Source organism: Gambusia affinis, linkage group LG15 (genome assembly GCF_019740435.1).
Source record: "Gambusia affinis linkage group LG15, SWU_Gaff_1.0, whole genome shotgun sequence".
NCBI classification, from domain to species: Eukaryota; Metazoa; Chordata; class Actinopteri; order Cyprinodontiformes; family Poeciliidae; genus Gambusia; species Gambusia affinis.
Genome location: NC_057882.1, coordinates 23,218,604 through 23,241,589, shown reverse-complemented (window position 1 = coordinate 23,241,589; position 22,986 = coordinate 23,218,604). Strand labels below are relative to the sequence as shown.

At 36.5% G+C, this 22,986-nt stretch overlaps 2 protein-coding genes and 1 long non-coding RNA gene across 4 annotated transcripts; 1 reads left to right on the top strand and 2 right to left on the bottom strand.

Annotated features, from left to right (window-relative positions):
* Positions 1 to 694: 694 nt before the first annotated feature.
* adad2 (adenosine deaminase domain containing 2) lies at positions 695 to 10,676 on the top strand. Of its 2 annotated transcripts, none has more exons than XM_044140229.1 (12): positions 695 to 803; positions 1,337 to 1,375; positions 2,240 to 2,408; positions 3,296 to 3,437; positions 4,359 to 4,494; positions 4,846 to 4,974; positions 5,048 to 5,198; positions 5,602 to 5,772; positions 5,937 to 6,151; positions 6,522 to 6,756; positions 9,094 to 9,226; positions 9,672 to 10,676. In XM_044140229.1, the coding sequence occupies exons 3-12, from the start codon at positions 2,254 to 2,256 to the stop codon at positions 9,780 to 9,782; spliced, it is 1,578 nt and encodes a 525-aa protein (XP_043996164.1). In that variant the 5' UTR covers positions 695 to 803; positions 1,337 to 1,375; positions 2,240 to 2,253; the 3' UTR covers positions 9,783 to 10,676. The 2 variants fall into 2 exon arrangements, with proteins under 2 accessions (XP_043996164.1, XP_043996163.1); XM_044140228.1 differs by lacking the exon at positions 695 to 803 and adding an exon at positions 836 to 1,183.
* Positions 10,677 to 11,422: 746 nt separating this feature from the next.
* On the bottom strand, positions 11,423 to 19,890 carry LOC122844599 (adhesion G-protein coupled receptor G2-like). The gene is made up of 18 exons (XM_044140227.1): positions 19,823 to 19,890; positions 19,460 to 19,608; positions 19,248 to 19,377; positions 18,285 to 18,385; positions 17,809 to 18,013; positions 17,556 to 17,721; positions 16,825 to 16,971; positions 16,586 to 16,717; positions 16,456 to 16,501; positions 16,275 to 16,378; positions 15,256 to 15,377; positions 14,880 to 15,148; positions 14,667 to 14,778; positions 14,377 to 14,455; positions 13,932 to 14,133; positions 13,098 to 13,199; positions 12,200 to 12,364; positions 11,423 to 11,825 (listed from the first exon to the last, which is right to left on the bottom strand). The coding sequence occupies exons 4-18, from the start codon at positions 18,358 to 18,360 to the stop codon at positions 11,743 to 11,745; spliced, it is 2,010 nt and encodes a 669-aa protein (XP_043996162.1). The 5' UTR covers positions 18,361 to 18,385; positions 19,248 to 19,377; positions 19,460 to 19,608; positions 19,823 to 19,890; the 3' UTR covers positions 11,423 to 11,742.
* A 1,288-nt stretch (positions 19,891 to 21,178) lies between these two features.
* Positions 21,179 to 21,599, bottom strand: LOC122844600. Its single transcript, XR_006372897.1, has 3 exons — positions 21,499 to 21,599; positions 21,343 to 21,416; positions 21,179 to 21,246 (listed from the first exon to the last, which is right to left on the bottom strand). It is a non-coding gene; the product is annotated as an uncharacterized LOC122844600 (long non-coding RNA).
* Between the last annotated feature and the right edge of the window lie 1,387 nt (positions 21,600 to 22,986).

The window sequence follows — 22,986 nt, the reverse complement described above, 5'->3', positions numbered from 1 at the left end:
ACAAACAGAGTCTAAATGAAATTATAACAAAGCATTTAAAATGTGTTAGAGACTTAAATTCAGTCGAGAATCTGTGGCAAAATTTTAATATCGTTGTCAATCGACACTTCCTATCCAATCTGATTTAGGAGGAGGTGTTTTATAAGGATCGGCAAGCCACAGAAGACTTGCAGGTGTAACCGCATCTTAAAGTTGCTCTATAATGAATTGACTCAGGAAGGCTGAACACAAAGATATTCTTCTCTCATTTTTCCATATCTTCACAACTATGCTCTGCTTTGTGCTGATCTATCACATAACATCCCAGTCTGCAGCCATGCAGGAGCACACCCAAGCAGAAGACCCATATTACTTGAATGGGATTTTTATCTTTGCTGGTTTCCAATATGCTGCAACTCTCTCTGCAGGCGTTTGTGTTGATAGGGTAAATTTGACAGATAAGCGGCATTTCCTCCTTCAAGGTCTGATTCTATGATTTTTGTATGTCAAACTCAGTGTTGAATAAATTGTAGTATTCAATCTGATTTCATGTGTTTGGCCCTGGTTTGTCTTTTTATATTGATGTAAATTGTTGCAAATGCAAATGTACCCAATTAATCTACGTATAATATCTCTAATTTGGAGACTGGCGGGCATTTTAATAAAAATGATTTAGAATTGAAATGTTTTTAAACGAAGAATGACGTTTAAAGTTTCCTTCCTTTACCGTGTAAAGCTGCCATTTTGACCTTCTACCAGCAACTTCTCAGAAACAAGCGCCACATCTCCTGTCTTCAGTGTCGGGGACTCATTTATTTGTCCAGGTAACATTTGAACTGCATGTCTAGAAGTTTCAGAGTTTGGAAAAACTGCAGAGTCATTCAGACTTTCAAATTTTAAATGTCAGAGATGAACAGTGCGTCTGTGAGTGTGGAAAAGTTTAGCTTGTTAGCTTAGCAGCATCGGAGAGCAACTTCAATCATTTACTGGTGGGGAGAAAATACTCCGAGCATTTAATGATAAACGAAGTTAGTAGTTTTGTTTAACATGTGAAGTGGCGAAATATGTGAGTTTTTATTTGAGCTTTTAGTTTTTGTCCTTGCAACTTGCTTTAGCTAGCTACCCGAAGTTAGCTAATCAAGTTCAGATCAAAAAATAGCAACTATCAAAGTAAAGTGCCGAGTTTAAGGGAATACTGCTGCAAGTAAGTAATATTTTCATATTCTTTGTGCTTTGGAATTTATATTTTTCTCTTTATTGAAAAGTATATAATCTTGCTTGATTAATGTATCATAGGTTTGGTAGTTTTTGGATCTAACCTGTATTTTGCTAACGCTAATAAAACATTTTAATACAGGATCGTACACACTTTTCACCGGTCTGGAAAATATTTAAGGTAAGTTGTTTTCAAGTCAGAGGGCAAAATAAATTATGGTATTGAAAATGTGTTTTCTCAAATTAATTGTCTTAAAGATGTCCTTCCTGATAAACTTGAAAGAAAAGGAAGATTTCCTTTTCTGTCTATTCTTCCTCTATTGCTTCTTTCTCGTTTTTTTTTTTACTTCCATGCGTTCTTATCTTCCTTTTCTTTCTGTAATATACGTATAAACTTATAAATACTCGGTTCATATTTGTTATTTTTAAATGGATGACCATAAAAGTGTGCTGATGAATGAACAACCCCTCAAAAAGAGAGCTAAGCGAGCATTGGACAGTTTTTAAAAGTCCCATTCAGCTCCAGGAAAATCAAGCATGTGCTTGTTGGACCAAAATGACATTTTCTGCTGCTACCTTGCAAATTGGAGGTGAAAGATTAGCTGCTGAATGGAAATTAGGGAGTTTTCCCTCCATGCTGTCAACAGGGATTCTTGAAAATCCAATTTGCTAAAAAATGTTATTTGGAATGATAGTCCTGTCCAACAATGAAATTAAAAAAAATCCACTCTTGAAACTAGTGTTTTATCATTTAGACCACAAGTGTCAAACTCCAGTCCTCCAGGGCCGGTATCCTGCAGTTTTTAGATGTGCCACAGGTACAAAACACTGGAATGAAATGGCTTAATTACCTCCTCCTTGTGTAGATCAGTTCTCCAGTGCCTTCCAAATGACCTAATTATTCTATTCAGGTGTGGTGCAGCAGAGGCACATCTAAAAGTTGCAGTGGCCCTTGAGGACTGGAGTTTGACACCCCTGATTTAGACTGTTATTCTTGCTCTTCAAATGCATAACACTAACACCAGTGTTGTTCAATTTCCTTCAGGCTCCTTGACCAACATGTCAGATCAAGAATTATTTAAATACAGTCCAAGAGGCGGTAGTGCAATGTTTAGGTCCCTAAAACCAGACTTTGAGCCAGGTTTGCACCATCATCCTCATGAAGTCCACTTGGCAGAGGATGCAGCAGTTCATGGCAGCGCAGTAGGACTGAGGTAATGAGATGAGGAGTACCATCTCTCTTTTGTTGCTTTGTTGAAGTGGAAATATTTGTTGATGTCATTTTAATTCTGGTACAGTTATTATTTGTTTTGCGATGTAGTATGTAAACATATTTTTGTTTCTTTATCATCTAACCACAGTAAATTTTTTATCTTTGTTTTTTTTTTTTTGTTTTTTTACTATAGTTGAGTATTATTTTGCTTGCTATTGCTTTGCTATTCATATACTTGGGATGTTAAATTACCACTTTGACTTTATTATGTTCTATGCACCATCCATTCAGCCGTTGTCTATACTTACTTATCCTTGTAAGGTTACTGGGTATAAGAAGATAAAAGTACTTGTACTAAAAAGGAGCAAAGTTGTTACTGTTTTTTTATACAGCTAAAATATGCTTGTCTTGACCGGTTTTTCTAATCTTGCTGATATTCTAACAAATAATTTAAACTGAAACCAAAACATCTGAAGCATTTGTTTTATTTACTGAAACAAATTTGCATGAAATGTAGCCATTGATTTTTATTTTTCGACTTTTACTTTTATACAGATTTGACGGATTCACATTTTGCGCCTTAGCTTCTAAAACCAATAAGAAAAATACAAGTCTTCTAATATTGTTTTTGTTTAAAGTTTACCAACGTCCATCCATTTTCTGTTCACTCTTGTCCCTAATGGGGTCGGGAGGGTTGCTGGTTCCTCTCCAGCTACGTTCCGGGCGAGAGGCGGGGTCACCCTGGACAGGTCGCCAGTCTGTCGCAGGGCTTAAAGTCTACCTTTTTAAATCAAAACTATAAAAGGAATTGAAATCTTCCTGAAAGTTTTTCACCAAAAAAAAAAACAAAACATAAGGTTAAACATTTTGATTCTTTTTGCTCCATAGAAATGATGCACTTGCTACTGGAGACTCAAACCACAAACAGGAATCTGTAGTTTATGAAGGTGACGACAGATCAAATGAGACTTCTCCCATCCTCATCAGAAAAAATCTGCTTGATTCTGATGACTTGTTCCTGGAAAATGAGGTAAAACAAAAACTAAATAAATCGTAAAAAAAACAGTGAGAAAGGCTTCCAGAACAGCAAATGTCTAAATATATTTATAGATTTCATGTAGTTGAATTCACCTTTATTTGAGACAAAGTTGGTCCATATTAATTAAAGACAGAAGAAAACATTGACATGTAAACCTCAATCTGCATGTAGAGAAAATTTGTCACAAACTACAAACACACTAGTTCACCACATCCAATGTTTGGTGTGTCAGAAGAAAAGATAGAAACTTCTGATCCTCATTAATTTTAGCAATCACACCAACTCTCCTTCTTTGGGCTAAAGAAAATGTCACACTGAATACCATAATTAACCCACACACTTTGTGCTCGACATTTTTTTAGGATGTTTGTGCCAAAATTTGAATTGTATTTTGGGGATCATTTATAGTCAGAATGCTACCAGAAATAGAAAGCAATTACCACTAAAAGCTGCTGCCAGTTTCATAGGCAGTTGATTTTTGAAGTGGAGTTCTGGGATATAATGACTCTCATTTAAAAATAAGTGTGGTTAAAAAATAAAGTATGGAAACTCAAAACATATAAAATCTGATGACTGTAGTATTATGTGCAATGATTGTATGGTGAATGTTTGTCTTTCTGCTTTTAAAAATCTCTTATCAACATAAAGATTTTGCAAATGTAACTTCTAAAAGCTATAACATTTTAATTTAAAGAGGAAGAAAATTGGCCAGAACATAGAAAAGATTGCAAATAATTTATTTGTATATATTTATGTTTTCTGAGGATATTGCAGTCGTTTTAAGTTTAGCTTGAAGTACCTTAAGTCACACACAGGAGAAGTTAATCTTCAGTATTTTGATGGCCGTTATTGACCAACTGTAGAGAAAGAAGGATAAAGGCCGAAGCTTTTTGCTTGGTTTCCTCGTTTCAGGATGAAGATTTTGAAGAAGCAGGGGTTTTCTCTCTCCGCGGTTTGTCTCCCGTTGCAAGCACAGTCTCAGATGAAGAGTTTCTAATGGACCGGCTCAACGACCTCCAGATCACATATGAGAGTACTGGGACTGAAGGTGGAGTTCTGTCTGTGTAGAAGTGAAGTAATGAATGAAGTGTCAGTGTGACCTGTTCAGTCATCTGCAGCTTGTCTATAGAACTGCTGGCCTTTGTCTCTTTGTCCTAAAGGCAGTGAAGAACTGGACACTACTTTCAAAACGTAAACTTGACCACATTTTGAGTCTTTTTGTCTCACATCTCTGTTCTTGTCCAAAACATTTCCACTGATGCATTTTTTTTGATTAACGTATTTTAAATGCACTAACTGCTGCAAACAACAAATGTGTTCATTAGTCTTACCTGTACAGTCAAAGTCCTATTCAGTGATAATGATGTCTGACAGTTTAGATCTTTGGTTTTTCTCATAGTTTGGCAAATGGAGTGGCACAAGAGTCACATGGCAGCTTTAAGCAGCGAGAAGTTTGACGTCCTCCTAAGAATGTATCCAGATTTTTACGGCTGTAAAAGTCACATGGCAGCATTCGTCCTGATAAGTGGTGAGCTTCCGGCACACTATGGATTCAGTAATTAAAAATGTCTCGTTTATGTAATCGTTTAATTTCTCCACAGAGGTCATGGATATAACGGGTCGTCCATGTCAGCAGTATAAGGTTGTGGCGATGGGAACTGGGCGCTCGTGCTGCAGCGGCTGGCTGTGCTACAGCGGCATGATGATCCACGACTGCCACGCCATAATCATCGCTAGAAGGGCTCTCCTGAGGTGCTAAATGCCCCTTTGGTCATTTAATAATATCTCATGCAAGTCTGTGGAGAGCTCATTGTTAAGTGTGGAACTGGTAGAGTGCTCAAGATGGAGACAGCCTTCACCTAATGTACCAAATCTAGACCTATCCTGTTAAGTAAAAGATTTATCCACCCTTCTATCACATATATATCCTTCTATTACCTTTTTATTCATTTTGCTTTCTATGATCCATCTACTCTTCTTAGCTTTTTCATCCAGCCTGCCAGCTTTCTATCCTCCTGAAATGTTTAAGTGCATTTCTTTAATATTCAGAGAGAAGCTCAGACTGGCAGACTAGATCAAAGTGCTCGCTTTGGTGCTGATGTGATTCATTCAAGACACTGTTGTGGAGAAATATTTTTTTCTGGCTTCTGTTCAGGTTTCTATACAAACAACTTTTGCTGTTCTTTGAAGCCGATCCAACAGCCAAGCAGAGTTGTATTTTTGAGAGCAGCACCAACAGTCATCAGCTGCAGCTCAAACCCAAAATCAGCCTCCATCTCTACACCAACCAGTGTCCTGAGGGAGCCGCCAAGAACTTCTACTTCAAGTAAAGCTGACTACTCAGCATTTGTCTTTTTTTTTTATTATTCTCTTAGAAATTTGACATATTGGAGATGAATACCTGACAGGAAGCACTTGTGATTCAGATAATCATTTGCTCTTGTTGAGAAGAGCCTTTAAATGACAAATATTATGTAACTTGATGTTTAGGAGCTCGGGGAACAACTGTTGGACCAATTTAAAGCTACAGTACCACACCAAGGGCCTGCTGGTACCAGTGGCTTACCTGGACCCGGGCCTGTGGGGGGCCAAAGTGTGCTGCGTCTCTGGAAGTGATAAATTATGTTGCTGGACCGTCATTGGAGTTCAGGGCGCATTATTGAGCCACTTCATTCAGCCGCTTTACATCACCACCATAGTGCTAGGTAAAGAAATTTAATAGTCACTTTATATTTTATAGTTTTAAAACATGTGGTTTTATGCATTTTATTTGTATGTTTTGCATGTGAAGTTTTATGAAACGTGTTGCTGTTTGATTAGTTTAAAGGCTTTTATGAACTGATACATAAAGTATTCACAATCTTGAATTTTGCCACATTTTGTTACATTACAACCTCAAACTTCAGTTAATTTGATAGGACTTTGTAAAATTTTTATTTTAATCAAGCAAAGTTATTTGCAAGGTAAAATATAGACATCAAATTCTTAACAAAGCCGCTTGATATAAGTTAAGATGACTTATGCATCTATTAGAACAGTCGTCTTTCCCTTTAAACCTGAACTGCTTTTGTTTAGGAGGTCAGACGATTTTTAATGAAGAAGTATCTGACATCACCAACAAGCGACTGGGTGATGGATGGGAAGGGATTCTGCCTCTGTCCTACAAGAAACAGGACATCCTCTTCCTGTCCGGCGACTATGTGGGCCCGGCGGAGACGTCCCAGATGCATGACAACCTCAGCATCAACTGGTGTCTTGGAGATGAAGACATTGAAGTTCTGGACAGCAGCAAAGGCACTGTCATTGAAGGGTGATGTCATCTTTTTGTGCTCACCATTAGATAAAAGAAATGTAAAGTTATTATTAATGCCCTCCTGTCCTCTAGCTTTTCTTCCTTACCTTCCTGAAGTTACTTCCGGTTAATGGATGGTGGCAGAAGGTTGTACTTGTTTAACTGGTCCTGTATGACCCGCAGCTCCTGCCCTCTTTCCACTGACAGAACCGGATCGCTCTTTTCTCGCACATTATTCCGCTGCCTGTCCAGATTTTCTCCAGTTGGCTGTACGGTTAATCTATAGATGACACCAATAGGAAGCGTTAGCAAACCCTGGGAATCTCATATACTGCAAACATACAAAATCTTACCACGTAATTTTGGTGTAGTTTCTAGTGTAAAAATATCTGTACAGTTGAAATACGACTAAGATAACTTAATAATTCATTAATATTGGTGAACAAGTTCTAGTCACGTTGGCTGATAATTTCACATATAACAAGACATTTTTTCCATGTTATAAGTGCAATAATCTGCCAATGGAAATATTAAGGAATTATTCACTTTAAACAAAAAAGCTCCTAAATCTTGCTTAAAAGTTATTTGTAAATTAGTTATTTTTATTTAAAGTGTACTAAGATATTTGAACTACAAACTAGATTAAAATACTTAGTAAAATCTTGTGTTCTTTGCAGTAGATTGTAATTTTTATTTTTTTAGAAGTAATGCATCAATCAATTTACCAGCAATGGAAATCTATCAATTTGCTGTTTGTTTAGCTATTTTAATGCTCCACCATAGTCCAAACCACCTGAATGCACCACAACTGATTAATCCTAGGTGCTGTTTAATGACCTTCATATTTGTGTATGTTCTGTTGTGCATAAATGTTTAAAAAATGTATAAAGTATCTGAAATTAAAGCCTTAAATTGACTACTTCACTCATTATGTTCTGTGACTCGAGGCGGTTAAAGCTACTTTTATCTAGCTGCTATTGCTTGCTAGCTCTCTGGTTTGTTTTGCGTCTTTCATAGATAAGTGTAAATTTATCTGCTGCCTGATGTTCATCTTTGCTGCTGGCTCACTTCTATTGCCAACCCATGCAAAGCTCGTTGCTTCCTGTGCAGAAAGGTTTGGCACTGATTGAGTTAAGGCTTTAGAGCGCCATATGCCATGTGGAAAGCACAAAACTGCCGCCAAGAGCTGCAGAAAACCCCCAGACGTTTTACAGTCTGTGTCCTAAATAAATTGTTTTGTACATGTCTGTTGTGATACAAGTTTTAAATTTTATTCAGAATGGTTTTAAAAACTCTTAAATAGAGTTGGTGAAACTCTATTTAATAATAAATAAATTAAATATTTTGTTTTTAGAATTTAGACACTATATGTATGTAGGGATCTGCCTCACTATTTGTTTTTGTTTTTTTTGTATGTTTACTTTTAATTATTGACTGACAGAGTTTTGACTGATGAGTTAATGTATTTGGGGCCTTTTGGACCAAAAGTAGCTCATCAGGCCTCAGTAGAAAACTGGATTTAATCCAGTAAAATCCTGATGGCACATCTGTAAAGCAGTTAATTGTTTTGTTTTTGTTTTGTTTTTTTAACTTTGGCTTGAATCTAATTATGAATTCTTGTATGGACACTTTGGAATATATATATTTTTCTATTGTTGCATAAAACTTTAGATTTAAATATTTGACAATGTGAATAGAAATATCAATGTGAACATTCTAAATGTAATAAAATAGCTAATAAAAATTATACATTTATTAAAAAAAAATAACCATAATAACGCATATTAGAAAAAAGTAAGTAAAAAATGCAATGTAATAAAAGTATTCAATACCTGCTAATTTCACATTTCTACGTTATTGGTTCTATATTAACCAATAATGTATTATAGAAAATAGATTGTAGGTCCGCTGTAGTCTGCTAAAATCAGTTTGTTCTTATATATGGCTGAGGTTTCTTATTTTTATCTACGTTTAAAATAAGTCATAATAGTCTCCTCCTGGGGTTCCACTTCATTTCTTCCAACCACAGTAAGTGCCGCCTGCAGGAAACCTTCTCTTTTCTTATTCGGCTGGAGAAACGCCACACGGCGCTTTAATACTGTAAAAGTATTTCAACACCCTGATGTGCTGGAGCAGAGGCATTTTTCTTTCAAATGGAGGTTGAAGACATTAAGAATGGTGCCCTAAATGTGACACTGAATTTAATGCAGTTATGATCGTCGTCTTTAGGCAAAATCAAGCTACCATTTTATCTCTCTGTCCTCTCCTCCATCAGCATTAGAGCAAGCTTATTACTGCTCTGTTAATACCTGACTGGGAATATTAATATTTCTTGTGGTCTTATTTGTTTCCTAGTTCTCCTTCGGTGAATGGGCCCAGCTTCACCAGCAGACTTTGCAAGAGAGCCCTCTACAGGTATTTCCAGCGAGTTGCAGTGCTGGGTGGGCACAGCTACCTGGTGGAGCTGCCCACCTACCACAGTGTCAAGGTGAGTGGACTGCATTCATATTTTGTGCCGCTTCTGATGGCATTAAAAGTAAAATAAGTAATGATTATTTATTTAAACTGGAACTTGACGTCCTTAACAGAGATTCTGTTTTTTGATCATTTTACGTCCTTAAAATAAATAAATTAATTGTGGTTTATCTTGTACAGTTTTAGTCAACAGGAAATTGAAAGTTCCTCTTTAATGTATACTTGATTCTGTTCATGCACAACAGCTGAAAATCTTCAGTTATGAATGGAGTGAATGGCTTTAATGGTTTGAAAATTCACTTAATGTAAAGTTTAAAAGGAAAGTTTAAAAATGATGGCAGAAAAGCACAACACTGCAAACATGTACTGTTATTTCAGAAATGTATTTAGGATTCATATGATTCCCAGCTGGTATTTACAACACCACTAAATGTTTTTGTGTTGGCTTTTTTCCACAGGTGGAAGCTACCATCTACCAGACGGTGAAAGATCTGATCAAGCAGCGCTTCCTGAGCAACCAGGCCGGGCCCTGGAATTCAAAAAAGCTCGTGGATTGCTTCAGCGCTTAAACACTTTTCTACAAACGGATTACATAGAAGTTTATTGAAGCTCATCCTGAGATTGGAGTTATTGTTCTTTTAGTGCTTTTATTCGCATGCTAATTTGAAAAGTAATTGTTTGTTTGGTTGTTTGGCACAGGAGCTTTCAGTTTGTGTAGGTGTTTATGGAAGATAAACAAGAGCCAACAGTTTGCAGAAGAAATCAGTTTGCTTGATTTGTGGGTGGAAATGCTTTGCTTAAGGGCTCAGATTTAAAATGGGGAAGATTTTCTCTGCCATGTCGGGGGAATGAAACATTATTCCTCTATAGATCTGCATGGAAAGCTGACGGGATGACAAAGATGTTCAATCATTTACTTTCAGTTTTGAATAATCAAATATATTAAAATAAGTGAAAATATTTTGATGGTTGTAGTTGTGAAAACAGTTCAATTATAACAAAATGCAGCTGCAGCTCAGTTGATTAGAGAATGATTGAAGTATTTATTCTAAAATAAAAATAAGTAAATTAAAATATTTCAGTGTGTTTGCATGAGACTAGTTAAATGCTCAACAGGAATTTTTGCTCTTTGAAAACTGTTGGTATAAAGTACCATTTATACATTTATATTGTCTTCTTGCATGCGATGCTGTACTGATGCAGTGTGACTGCTGAGGTGTTACAGAAGCCCAGATTGGTTGCTGCTCTGGTGTCTGAAACTCCTCTCCACTCGTCAGGCTCTGTGGTTTAGGTCCGGGTGAATTTGCTGTCAGTCAAGCTCAGTGATATTGCAGTCAGTAAAGCAGATATTGATACTTCTGACTGTAAGCAGCATCCAGGTTCTCCTGGGAAATGAAATGTCTACATAAAATTAGTCAGCAGTGGAAATCTGGAATTGTTCTAAATGTTTTCTGGTAAATTCATTGCTGTGCTCTGACTTTTTCCATCGCACTCTTTTCCTTCCACTCAACTTTCCAGCAAACTGCTTTAATGCAGCGTTCAGTGAGTCGCCAGTTTTTTGGAGGGCTTTGGTGACTAGCTTCCAGTCATCCCTCTAGTCAGCAGTGTTTCCTATGAACATGAGTCATAAAATGCAAAAGTTTTTTTTAAAAACCCTTTTATTGCTGCTATTGCAACTAAAATGCAAAATTAAAAGAAGTTAATGTTAATTGTATTGTTTTCTAATTGAATTAGATGTACCTGTAACCACAAATCTTGTAATCTAGAAAATTACATCTTTACAAAATGTATTGATTACATTGTCACAGTGTGTAATAAAAACATTGTTTAAATATGGCAAAACTTGAGACAATAGAGAAAAGAAATAGGAATATTAGTCATGTTTCATGGAATTTTAATTTCATTTGTCACTGATTTTTTTTTTTTTTTTTGTACATAAACATTACTAAGTTTACTGGTGTACACACAGACACAGACATATATTGGCAGAGACAGTGATTAATATGCCTTTCATAGGGAGGAAATCACTAAAATGAGTAGCTGAAAACCACCATATGCTAAACAAACAAAAGGTGTCAGAATTTACACAAGAACAAAGCTGCCCTAAAAATCTCCACAGACATAATTTGTACATAAAGCAACTGAGAAATTATCAAAACGTTTAAAAATTGAGCAAAGAATAAATAGGGGCCAAACCTGCCACCTTAAATTTTGGATTTTATTATTTTTCTTTTACACCAAATGTTTCACAGTTCATTGTCACCATCGCTCCTCTCACCAGTTGCTTGGCAACCAACTCCTCCTTGGTACTGATGCAACCGCTCCTCTCTTCGAAATTACAGGCTCTTTTACAATATTTAGCAGAAACAAAACCAACAACAGCACTGTGGAAAAATTAGCTAATGAAGCCGATGCTGTGTGCACTGCTTAAATGTAGACATCTGTTGCCTCTGAAAGAGATGCGAGTAAACGATGGGATGTGTGCAGGTTAGCACTTTGGGTGGTTGTTTTATTGCTGTGGCTGGTCGTTTATCCAGATGTCGGGTTCAGAGATTCTGTATCTGGGGCTCTGGTCTGGGCTCGAGGAAGAACCAGGCTGTTCACAAAGAGATCTACAAGATAATTAAACATATGAACCATTTAGAGGTGAGAGGAATGGATAGTTTTTATGTCTGTTAGGTGTGTGCACCAGGGGATTTGGCTTAAATTGAACTGTCAAATTGAGAAGGAAGTGTTTCATGAGATGCAACAGTCATGTCCATTTAGCTTGGTTTAAGTCTGCCTCATTACAAAAGATTGTAATTATTTAATGTCAGCGCAGTGTCATTAATTCAAGCAGTGACCTTAAATGTGATTCCAGCTGCAGAAGCACCAGGAAAACCTTGTGGCTTATCATTACTTATTCTATGTTTTTAAAGTCAAATTGATCTTGTAAGTTTATCCAAACTAGCTGCATGCTGCGAGAGATTCTGCTTGGTTTGCTCACCGAGGTTTGGCCTCCTGCAGGATGAGTCTCTCTGGCTGGAGTCGGAAGAGGCCGAAGTACTGTCTGTGGAGTTGGACTTGACAGAACGGACGGACGGAATCGCTGCTCTTAAAAACTTTTCTTTGGGCTTTGCAAGTACTCGAACTGATGCTGAATTGCTCCACTCTAAAAACAAAGAAACAAAAAGAAGATCCCAGACACAGTCAAAATGAAATCAATCCTTGTGTTTCTTTCAGTATTCCTATCCAGATTTTTTTTTAAATATTTAAATGCATGGATTTCCAATTCTCGCAAAATGGAAAAAAAAAAAACTCAGATTATGAAAAAATGTTTGTTTCATTATCAAAAAGCAAACGAAAAAAATAATGGTGCCACATTTGTAAGGCGTGCATTTGTGGGTCAAACAAGTATTGGAGCTGCATTTAAATGTCTAAAGTGAATCTTACACATTATTTAAATGTATTAGTAGATAAAATTTTTCACCTTGGATGTATATACATGCAAAACAAAACTGTTTTCTCCAATAAAAAAAGATGAAATTAATTACAAGAAGTGGTTTAAAGAATTTAGATTTAATGTTGGATAATCCTCTCCAGATATTACATGTACAATGTACAGTTTGAAGTAGTTTGTCTAAATTAGCACAAATGACCAAAAAATGTTGTGAAATGACCCACAGAATGTTTTATGTCTTGCAGAAAATGGCAACATTGAGCTCCAACATTGTAGATGGCCAGAATGTGATCAAAACCCTCTGGAAAAATGTGAACATTTGACTCATGCAGCATACAAAATGCTTAATATATTACATTAATAGGAACTCCGTTCAATGCAAATAGCTACAAACTGATTCAGGCAAATAAAACCATCCCCAGTGTGTTATGTTGAGTGTTAGTACCAGAGTGCTCCTCCAGTCGATATCGGCCAAAGCAAAGATGAACCCTCCACTGTTTTCTCACATTCTCCTTCATCAGACAGTGGAACAGGAAGACAAAAAGTCCTGGAAGAAACAGAGTTTTTAAAAAACCTGTAGAGAATCGTTCGCTCATTGAGGGAACAAAAGACAAGGATTCAAGAGTTCACTGAAAAAACTACAGCCGCTGTACTCCATCCCTCAAAGCCTGCCTGGTCCAAATGTTCACTTAGAGCATAAACTTTGTGTTTGAGTCTTTATGTCTATATAGATCACCCATAAAAAGGACCTGGTTAAATACATGATCAAACTTATGATATTCATGCTGATCGCTTTTTCCAACTCATTAGTAAAAGTATTGAACACATCTACGTTTTTCTCTGCTTAATTATTTCTAATGAGGCCATTGACCTAAAATTGACGCCCATATTGACAACAACCCAAGTAATCCACAATGAAATCAAAGCAAATTAAGATAGGTGTAAAAAATTAAAAGGAAAGAGATAAATAATAAACAACTTCCTGATATTGGTGATTGAATACTTTGTGGGAAAAATCTTAGGGTTCCTGTACAGAGAATCTGGTTGATGGGTAGTATGTTCAATATTTATCCCATGTGTAATTGCATTTTTTGTTTGCCTATAACTTTATTTATTTTGCTTAGATTTCTTTGAATGTGTTGATTACTTGTGTTGTTGCCAGCATATGATGGGAGTTTTATGTCAAAAACCTCATTAGAAATGTAAGCAAAGAAACATTGTCATGTTCAAAAGCTGCTTTATCCAATGTCTCACTTTCTCTGCACAAGACAGAACTCACCTTGCAGGGTGTTGAGTCCCGCAAACAGGTACAGCAGAACTACCCTCGCTGGTACCCAGGTAAAGAAACCTACAGTCCATGTTAGCCCGAGTAGAAAGGTGAGACTGGCAGCTCCCTTCAGGTCCTGCAGCACCCCCCTCCGGGTCCCGGCCGGGCTGTTGAACCGCATGCGGCGGATCTGAATCAGAACCACCATAAAGACCTGATGAGAGATCCATAAAAACATTTTAAACTTACAGAAAAATATGTATAATTTCAGACAATAAAAGGTAATTTTGTCCAAATCGCTGACTTGTTGTAGAACAGGTTGTTTATTGTCTATTTAAATTATGAACTTTCTGATAGTTTTATATGCTTAAGGACTTTTCAAAACAAAACAGCTCTGCAATAATGATCTATTCTGAACAAAACTGAAAATGTGTGCATAAAATTAAATGATATTTACCCCGATGTTGAAGAGAAAGATCAACCCAGCGTAGGCAACCACCGACACATAATATGTCACATTATCTTGAAGCCAGCAGCTGTTGACAAATTGACTAAATGTTACGGTGCAAAGGACAAAGAAGGAAATACTGCAGACAACGTGCTTGTTCAGTCCCACAATTTACATATAAAATATATGAGTATGCAAGGAAACTAAACTTTTTCTGCAGCTACAGTATGTAACTCAGACAGGTTCTTTAAAATAAATTAAACTATGAAAGATAAACTCACACCAGACCAATATCTTACAAGTTATCAGAGTTGTCCAAAGGTTGGAAAGTGTGCTCAGCATTCCCAGAGAAACTACCGTATGCATCCCGATCCACAATGAGAACCACGATGCAGATCACCAGAGGAATACCTGACGAAGAGTTAAAACCCCAACAAGTGACTGTTAAAACACCTTGCAATTAAATTGTAATTATTGAGCTACTAATTGGAATTAAGCTTTAATTGGCTTACCCCATCCCAGAGCACAAAACTTGAGGATATACAAAGGAACATAGACATTGAAGACTTTAACCAGGGCAAAGTACATGTTGACAGCCTCTAATCCCATCCAGGTGAAGGATGCTAGGAGGAAGTAGTGCAGCAGGGAGGCTGCTGCCACACAGAGACCGTAAACACTCCAGGAGGACAACCAGGAGTTGACCAGAAACATCAGGTTCAATCCCAGCAGGGCTAGAGAGAGATTTATGAGGATCTGAGCAGGGTAGTCTCTACGAAGCTTTCTAAATCAATGGGAATGAGCGTCAACGAAGAAGAGAAGACATATTAAAGATTAAAAAAAATGTAGAATAATTTGAAAGTATATTTTATTAATCTTGACACAACTTACTCAAAGGCTATGTATGTGAGAATGGTGATTCCTAAGAACAGGGAGGAGACTCCGCAGCCAACATATGTGATAATAGTCAGGATCTGTTCATGGAGCGGGTCCAGCTGAGTCCTGGACACGTCCTACAGAACAGAACAGAGACGGAAAATATTTCAACATTTTCTTCACTAAATGCCTCTGCTGGCTTCAGACAGCGTCTCCAGTCCTTTTGAAGCGTTTTCATAGGTTTTCAATTGGATTTAGGTCTTGAGTTTTCCTGCTGCAGCTCTTCCTGTTTATCTCGGCTTATTGCTCTGCTGAAACTTGAATTTCTGTCCTAATTTTTCCTACTAGGTTTTCTTTTTATTCTTGATCTGTGTTTAGATCCTGCTTCCTTTTCACCATTGAAAAATTTCTTTCCCCCAGCATGATGCTGCCACCACCACAGCTGGAACACTGTGTTCAGGTTTACACTTAGTGTTGGTTTTCGCCTTAGTGTTCTGCACGCAGTTCAAATTGTACATTTCAGTTGTAAAAACATAACAAAATATATTTAAGCTTATGGTTTTGATGGGGAAAGCATTAGAAAAAGTTTAAAGGGTGGGAAAACTTTTGGCAGACGCTGCACATATCCCACAGTATCTGAACTAAATTGTAGTTCAAATAGTTTGGCAGAAATCAAAAATGTGTCCAAGTTGTAGACACATCGATATTATTTAAAAGAAAGAAACTCGATATGTTTTGCTTGATTTAAAAATAATGGTGTTTTAGTTTTTTGTCTTATTTTTTCAAATCATTTGAAAATCAAAAACTATTCAGTCAAAGATAGCTTTTCATTTTCCAAAAACTAAACTCTGAGTGCCCTCTGCTGCCCAAATCTTAGCTTAGCTGCCTTACTGGGTTTTTACAACTGCAAATATTACTACGATTTAATGCTTTTAACATTAAAGTGCTAAAAGCTTCACATTTTAGCTCTGACTCTGGCACCTAAGTGGTGGAGCTTTCTATAAATAAAAATATCTGTACCAAAGGATTCGTACCAGAAGAACTCCAAAGTGTGTGAGATGATCGCAGAGACACGTTGTGTATTCGGGGGTGCTGTTATATTTTCGGCAGCCGTGATCATCCCAGCCCCCGTGTCCGTCTAGATGTCAACAATAATTTCTGAAAATCAATTTCTCTTCAGTATTAAAGAAATTTTCCATTTGAAAAAAGACCTACTGTTTTTATTGAAGTTCCAGTACACACACTGCACTTGTCTACCATGCTGAAAAGTATAAAATAAACTCATGATAATCTCATTTATTCATTCCTGGAGGGTGTAACATTGTTTTTAATATGCTTCTTCTACCGCGCCAGAGTGCAGGTGGTGAAGCATGACTTTAACTTCTTCATGAAGGTCTTTAATTGGTGAGCTGGCGTTGGACACACTGGCTGACACCACAAAGGTGCTGAGGAAAGGCTCCTTTTCATTCACCTGATACTGGAGACAATAAACATCAACCACTTTTCTTACAAAGAGCCATAAAAGGACACTTTGAACAAAATTATTTTTAATCTTGCAAGTATTCAGTTTTCTGCATCGTGTACCTTAAAGAGTAGTGGGTTGGCAAAGAACTGAAACTGGATTCTAGGTTGGTTCTGGTTCAGGCCGTTTTGTGGGAAGTTGTTCTGCAGGACAGATGGCAGGGAAATGAAAGCCACCGTGCCGTCTGATGGATACCTGTTAATAAAAATCTACACCACACAGAAAAAAATATCCTTAACCACACTGCATTTATAAATATATTCATATTTATTATTTATTTTTGAACAACTGGAGAATCAAGTATCAAAATTGTGATAGTGCTTTAAAGATTTTAAAAGCAATAACCTTTGTGTTATTAAAGATGGACTTTGTTTTACAATATATTTTCTGTATTGGTTGTGATATTCTGATGCATCAAACTATTATAGTAGACTGGACATCAGATGAATGTAGAGTACTCTGTAAATATAGTTTAAGTTCATTCAAATGAATTAGGTTCTGCATATTTCTGTTTGGATGTAAAGATGTGATGAATAGAAACAAAACCATGCAAAAACCTTTGGAAAAAATATATTACGACAGTTGAAAGGTGGGGCTTTTTATGTCACAGGTTGTTTGGATAGTTTTTCTTCATTTAATAAATAGTACAATATTTTTTACCACATTACCACCAGGAGTGTTATAGAGAAAAAATCCCATCATTGTTTTATATCATTGTATTATTTTTTCCGTTCTCAATAACTGAGACACAAGTTAAAACCTGAATTTTCTGATATGAATGGTGTTTCACTACCTCAGGTTTGTTGCTGGACCAATCAGAAAGAACTCCAAAGCTCAGGCTGCTGAACTGTCCAGGAGTCACATCCACCACTGAGATAGCGACAGCTCGAGCACCAAGCGTGTAGGAGCCCTCGTAACCCACCATTTTGTCTCCCACCTCCTCTGTGAGGTTCAGAATACTGCAATGATCACACATTACACGTTTAGACACATTTGAGCGTAGTTGAGGTTTTACTAGAATGCTTCAACCTGCATCACGTCCGTACGTGTTTGTAAACGGCCCCAGGTTGCTGTCTGACTCCAGTATGTTGGAAATGGCGTTGATCAGAGCTTGGCCAAGATCTGGTGTGACAACGCTGACGCTGATGATGTCCTTCAGCTTGTTGAGGACTGTGACCAGCTCTTTGTAGATGAGACTGGAGTGGTTTCTCATTAAATCCTTAATCATCTTCAACACATCAAATGCATTTTCTGGAAATAAATGACGCCACAGAACAAATGTGACTGTCAAGACTTTGAAACACTTTAAAAACGCAACAAATTTCTAGGCAGATCTAATAAATTAAATAAACAGACAGATGTATAGATAAAGTGCAGTTTTTAAGCATATTATTGTAATTAGTTTTAACATTAACTGTATGATTTGAACTGAACATTTTTAAACTCAGTACTAAATAGACTTTAAAAATGATATCCTAGAAATGAAGAACACACAAAGGAATGGATTTAAATGTTAACAGACCAGGAGTGACTTCAACATGATCCAGATCAGGAATAGTTTCCACCACTGGGGGGCAGTCTTCAAGGTTTGGCTCCATCCAGTGAGTCTTCTGGGACAATTTACTGTAAAAAATATTTTTTAATTGTTAAGACCCATTACCATTTAAAAACACAAGTAGAAAGCATTTCAATGCTTTTCTTTATTTTCTAAGGATGTTTAGAATATGTTGCTTGTCAAAAAAAGAGATGGTTGTGACGTTATACTCATATTTCATCTTCAATCTATTTGTTTCCAAATAGATTGAAGATCTATTTGGAATAGATCTTCCAAATAGATCTATTCCAGGACAGAATAGATCCTGGAATAGATAATATCTATCTATATTCCCATTCATATTTCCATATGAATGGGAATATAAAAATGGAATGCTTAATCTGAAAATCATTTAACTTTCCCCTTTATTGTCTTTTACAACAGAGCCATTAGTAAAATCTGTGACACTGAGTCAACATAAAACATGGACCAAACAGAGCAAATATGTACAAATAGAGATAATCAATACTCAGATAGGCCTATACTTGTTGATGCATTAAATTAATAGTGATAGTTGTTCAGCTAAATGAATGAGTCAATTATTAGATATCATCTGTAAATATCAGAAAGAAAAACAGATGTTTTCTGTGTGTTTGAAGCTCGTTGGCTCTGTCAGGCCACGCTCACTGATTTTACTGACGCACCAGTTTTGTGGTCCATTAAGAATTATATTGATGTTGCTGAAAGGATTTGTGCTTCACAGTAACATCCAACTTTAATAACAATCAGCAGGACTTTTCAAATTAAGGTTTTTAGCTCCTGATTCTTTTGAACTCGTGTATATTTTCAGTTTTCTCCTTTATCTAAATGTTGCTGATGACACGTAATGCCCAGGCAGCATGTGATCAGTTTTTAAAAACCACAGAAGCTCTTTATATTGAGAGGTCTCACCAAAGTCGGGTTGCAGAGTACCGAGGGTCTTTGGGGCATGGATACGTAGCATTTTGTCTTCCTAGAGTGTCAGGCCACAGGAACAGGCCTTTTAGGGTCTGCTGGGCTTCGGCCGCACACTGAATGACCGCTGAGAGGGAAACACACATTTAGTAAGAGAGTTTCAGCTTTTCAGCTGGTTATCAGGGTGTGAGAACCTCAGCTGTACTTACATATGGGACATATCCTTATGTCGTCTGCTGTTATAGAGAACAACCCATTGTCATAGGGACTCTGGAGACAGTTCTGTATTTGGTTTTCAATTTCATTTTGGTCTAAATGCGTCAACACTTGGACCTGGAAAACGATGAGCTGCGAAGATCTAAAGAATTAACATGAAAAGAAGATCAGAATGTAAGTCCTTATGAAATGCTGTTTACACATTTTGAGATTTATCCCAATATTGAAATGCAATTCACGTAAAATTGAACGGAAGTTCTCTAATATTCACAAATGAAGATGTGCATTTTTATGCTGCACTTAACTTAATTACATTTGAAACGTTTTATTGCACATCGATTTTGAACAATCAGTACCTTGAGACTTCATTTAGGAACACCTGGTAAAAAAAATAAGAAAAAATGTTTAAAGAAAATAAATATACAGCAATTGTAATTACTTAGACATTTATAATATGCAGTCACCATGGAGATGAACTACTATTTTCATTCTTAGCTTCTAATGATTCATTTGAACAGTTCTCTTTTTATAATGGAATCATAACACAACATTTTTAAAGATTACATGTAAATAACCCCAAATTAAGCTCCATATTTGTTGTATTCCTTTTTTAGCACTTATTGTAGTTACTTTGTTTTATTTTGTATAATATAGGGACTTCCGGTTTTTAAGTTGATGCTTTTATTTTGATAAAATAAAAAGCTATGCCCTAGTGTGCAGACACTAGGGCATAGTTTTGAATTGGAGTTGATATTTTTAGTAGTGAACATCATGTTTTGGTTGATACTTTATGGTTGTGAGAGCGTTTTGTCATTTATACTGTATTTTTTTTTGTGTGTGTGTGTTTGTGCATAAGGCTCTTGGGAGTAAACTAAGGGTTTACTCCCTATAAACCTCAATGTGGAGCAAGGGCTACATTACATTTTTGGACTTACTGTAGACATGGAAATGTCTTAAAAATTATAAATATGTACATTCAACTATTATTTGCTCTAATGTCCTTTAACAAGTCGCTTCTCAAACACATTCAGTCTTTTAGCCACAATGACAAATTGAATGTTTGGTGGAGGGAAGATGATGCTTTCAGACCTGATGAAGCATTTGCACTAACTGCCAAGTATGGCAGCAGCAGCATCATGATGTGGGGCTATTTTCTTATCAGAGGTACTATTGCATTGCACAAATTGAATAAGATTATAAAAACAAAAGATTTTCTTTTGAGTCTTCAGTCCAAACAGATTCACAATCTGACAATAAATTGGACAGGCATTTCTCAAAACATAATAAATAAATATTAGAGAAGTATCACTAGTATTACTAATCTATTTTTATTAACTTTTCAACTTTTTTACAATAATGTCAAAATGTGTTGGTAAATTTCTCAATAATCAGTGAATTTATTGGCATGATAACAACCAAACCCTTCTTATGATTTCTGACCAGAAACATGTTGGTCCAATTAAAAAGATTTCCTTAAAGTTATTTTTTATATGCTTTGTTGTGTACGTTTGCAAACCGATAAAGAATGTTTATTAGAATTTTTATCCAGGATTCTGCAAACACTGGATTTAAACAGTTTCATTTACTTACTTGGTTTGAGCGATGTTTCCTTTCAGGATGGCGTCTGAAAAAATGACAGATTTTAACTTATTTCTGAAAGTTTCTATAAATGTTGTTAAACGATGTTGTAATAGTTTTCTCATATAACACACCTTTCTGTTTTGGGGAGCAGCTGCAGATCCAACACCATCATCAAGTCATCAGGCAGACTCATGTTAAGCTGAAATGACAAATTTATTATTCATCTAAGAGATTAATTTTTTTAAATAAGATTTTGGCTGTTTTTTTTTTGTTGTTTTTTTTTTTTTAGACGTACCCAATAGGGAAGGATCTGTTGTGGGTCACAGTCTCCCGTTATAGAGACGTTCATTTGGACTTCAAAGTAAAGTTCTGTTAAGAGGATTGAGACGAATCAGAAGCTTTCCTCAGGATGTAGAGAAAACAAAACTGTGGAACGTGCTACCAGACCGACCAGAGACGTTTCCAGGGGTTCTGGTGATGGCGTTGGTCGCGGTTTCTTCGGTACCAGAAATTGTGCTGATGGTCGATGTCTCCAGAGTTGTTAATTGGGTGAAAGCAGAGGATGTCATGGTGGTTTTAAAGGTGGATGTTGTGACAGGAGAGGACACTGTCGTGACAACCTGAGGGCTGATGGTCGTCATAGAAAAACTTTCTGGAAGGGAAACCATTCATCAGATATTTTGAAGGTTTCCTACATTATCCTGCTTCTACTATGAGCTCTTTCCTACCAACAGGGGTGGTGTAGATGGAGCTGGTGATGGCTAGGAGCAGCAGCAGACCGCTGGGGTCAGTGTAGGTTTTTGAAAGGTCAATGTACATTTCTTCTTGAACAGCCGCAACGTCCCACTTTGGGATGACGCTGGTGTAAACAAGGCAGCGGAACCTGCAGGGTGAGGAGAAAGTTAACGGGGTTTCTACAGAGAAATGCAGGAAAGCTTGAAAAAAAATCTCAACATAGCCTGCACTTCACATCTATATCTTATATTTCATTAAATATGCCATTCACAGCCCAAAACTGACCCAAGTAATCTCAAATATGATCACAAGTGATGAGGACATGTCACACTCTTAATATAATTGTTTTAGTTTAGTGTGAGGGTGAATTGTAAAGTTTTTGCTTATATGTAATGGCTGTGGTCAAAATATTGTGATCAGTACAATCTTTACTGTTGCATAGCAAAGTTTGTTTGTATGTATTAAATAAACATGGATTTTACCTGGAAATATTTTCAGGAGCCCATTGCATCTGGAGCAGAAAAAACACATTTTAGATTTTATTTTAAAAGTTTTGGTTATATTTCTTGCATTTATTGTGTTACTGTAAAATTGAATTTACATTAACCAGTATTAAGAGTGGATGGGCCATATTAACTGAGATATCACAAAAAGTCATTTGAAGTTAATGTGGTTTGTTTTGTATATATAAAATTTGCTGTGTGTTTACCAGCCCATCTTCATAAGGAGTTTTTATGTGTTCCTCTGTGCCGGATCTGCATGAGAGATCACAGAAACTTTGCTTACGGTTCAATAGTTCCACTAAAAAGCAGAGTTTCAGTAGCATACACCAAAGGAGTTTTATTGCAAGTATGCAATATATTGACGTTGTAAACTGAGATCTTTTTTTTCCCTTACCTGGTTACTTCAAACACAGACACTCTGTGTAAATAGATTTCAGTTGGCAAAACCTGTCTGAGCTGCAGGATCAACAAACAACCAAAAATATTATTTTACCTTGTGGTAAAATATTCTAAAACAAATTACAAACCCCTTAAATTAATCTATGCAAACATCAGTCATAACATCAGCATTTAAATTTGTTAATATTGCTAAGTTTATTTTCATTTCTGTAAGTGCTTCTATTCTTTAACACATTCTAGCTTTAACAAAACTATTGGTAACATCTTGAAAAGGTCCGTTCAGATTTGCTTGCAAAATATGC

Excerpts from the sequence above, each read along its gene's own strand:
- adad2 (XM_044140229.1), top strand. The coding sequence starts at position 2,254 with ATGTCAGATCAAGAATTATTTAAATACAGTCCAAGAGGCGGTAGTGCA. Across the intron at positions 3,438-4,358 it reads ACTTGTTCCTGGAAAATGAG|GATGAAGATTTTGAAGAAGC; the intron begins GTAAAACAAAAA and ends TCCTCGTTTCAG. Across the intron at positions 5,199-5,601 it reads GCTAGAAGGGCTCTCCTGAG|GTTTCTATACAAACAACTTT; the intron begins GTGCTAAATGCC and ends GCTTCTGTTCAG.
- LOC122844599 (XM_044140227.1), bottom strand. The coding sequence starts at position 18,360 with ATGGAGCCAAACCTTGAAGACTGCCCCCCAGTGGTGGAAACTATTCCT. Across the intron at positions 18,014-18,284 it reads TCATGTTGAAGTCACTCCTG|AAAATGCATTTGATGTGTTG; the intron begins GTCTGTTAACAT and ends ATTTATTTCCAG. Across the intron at positions 15,378-16,274 it reads CACACTTTGGAGTTCTTCTG|GACGTGTCCAGGACTCAGCT; the intron begins GTACGAATCCTT and ends TCTGTTCTGTAG.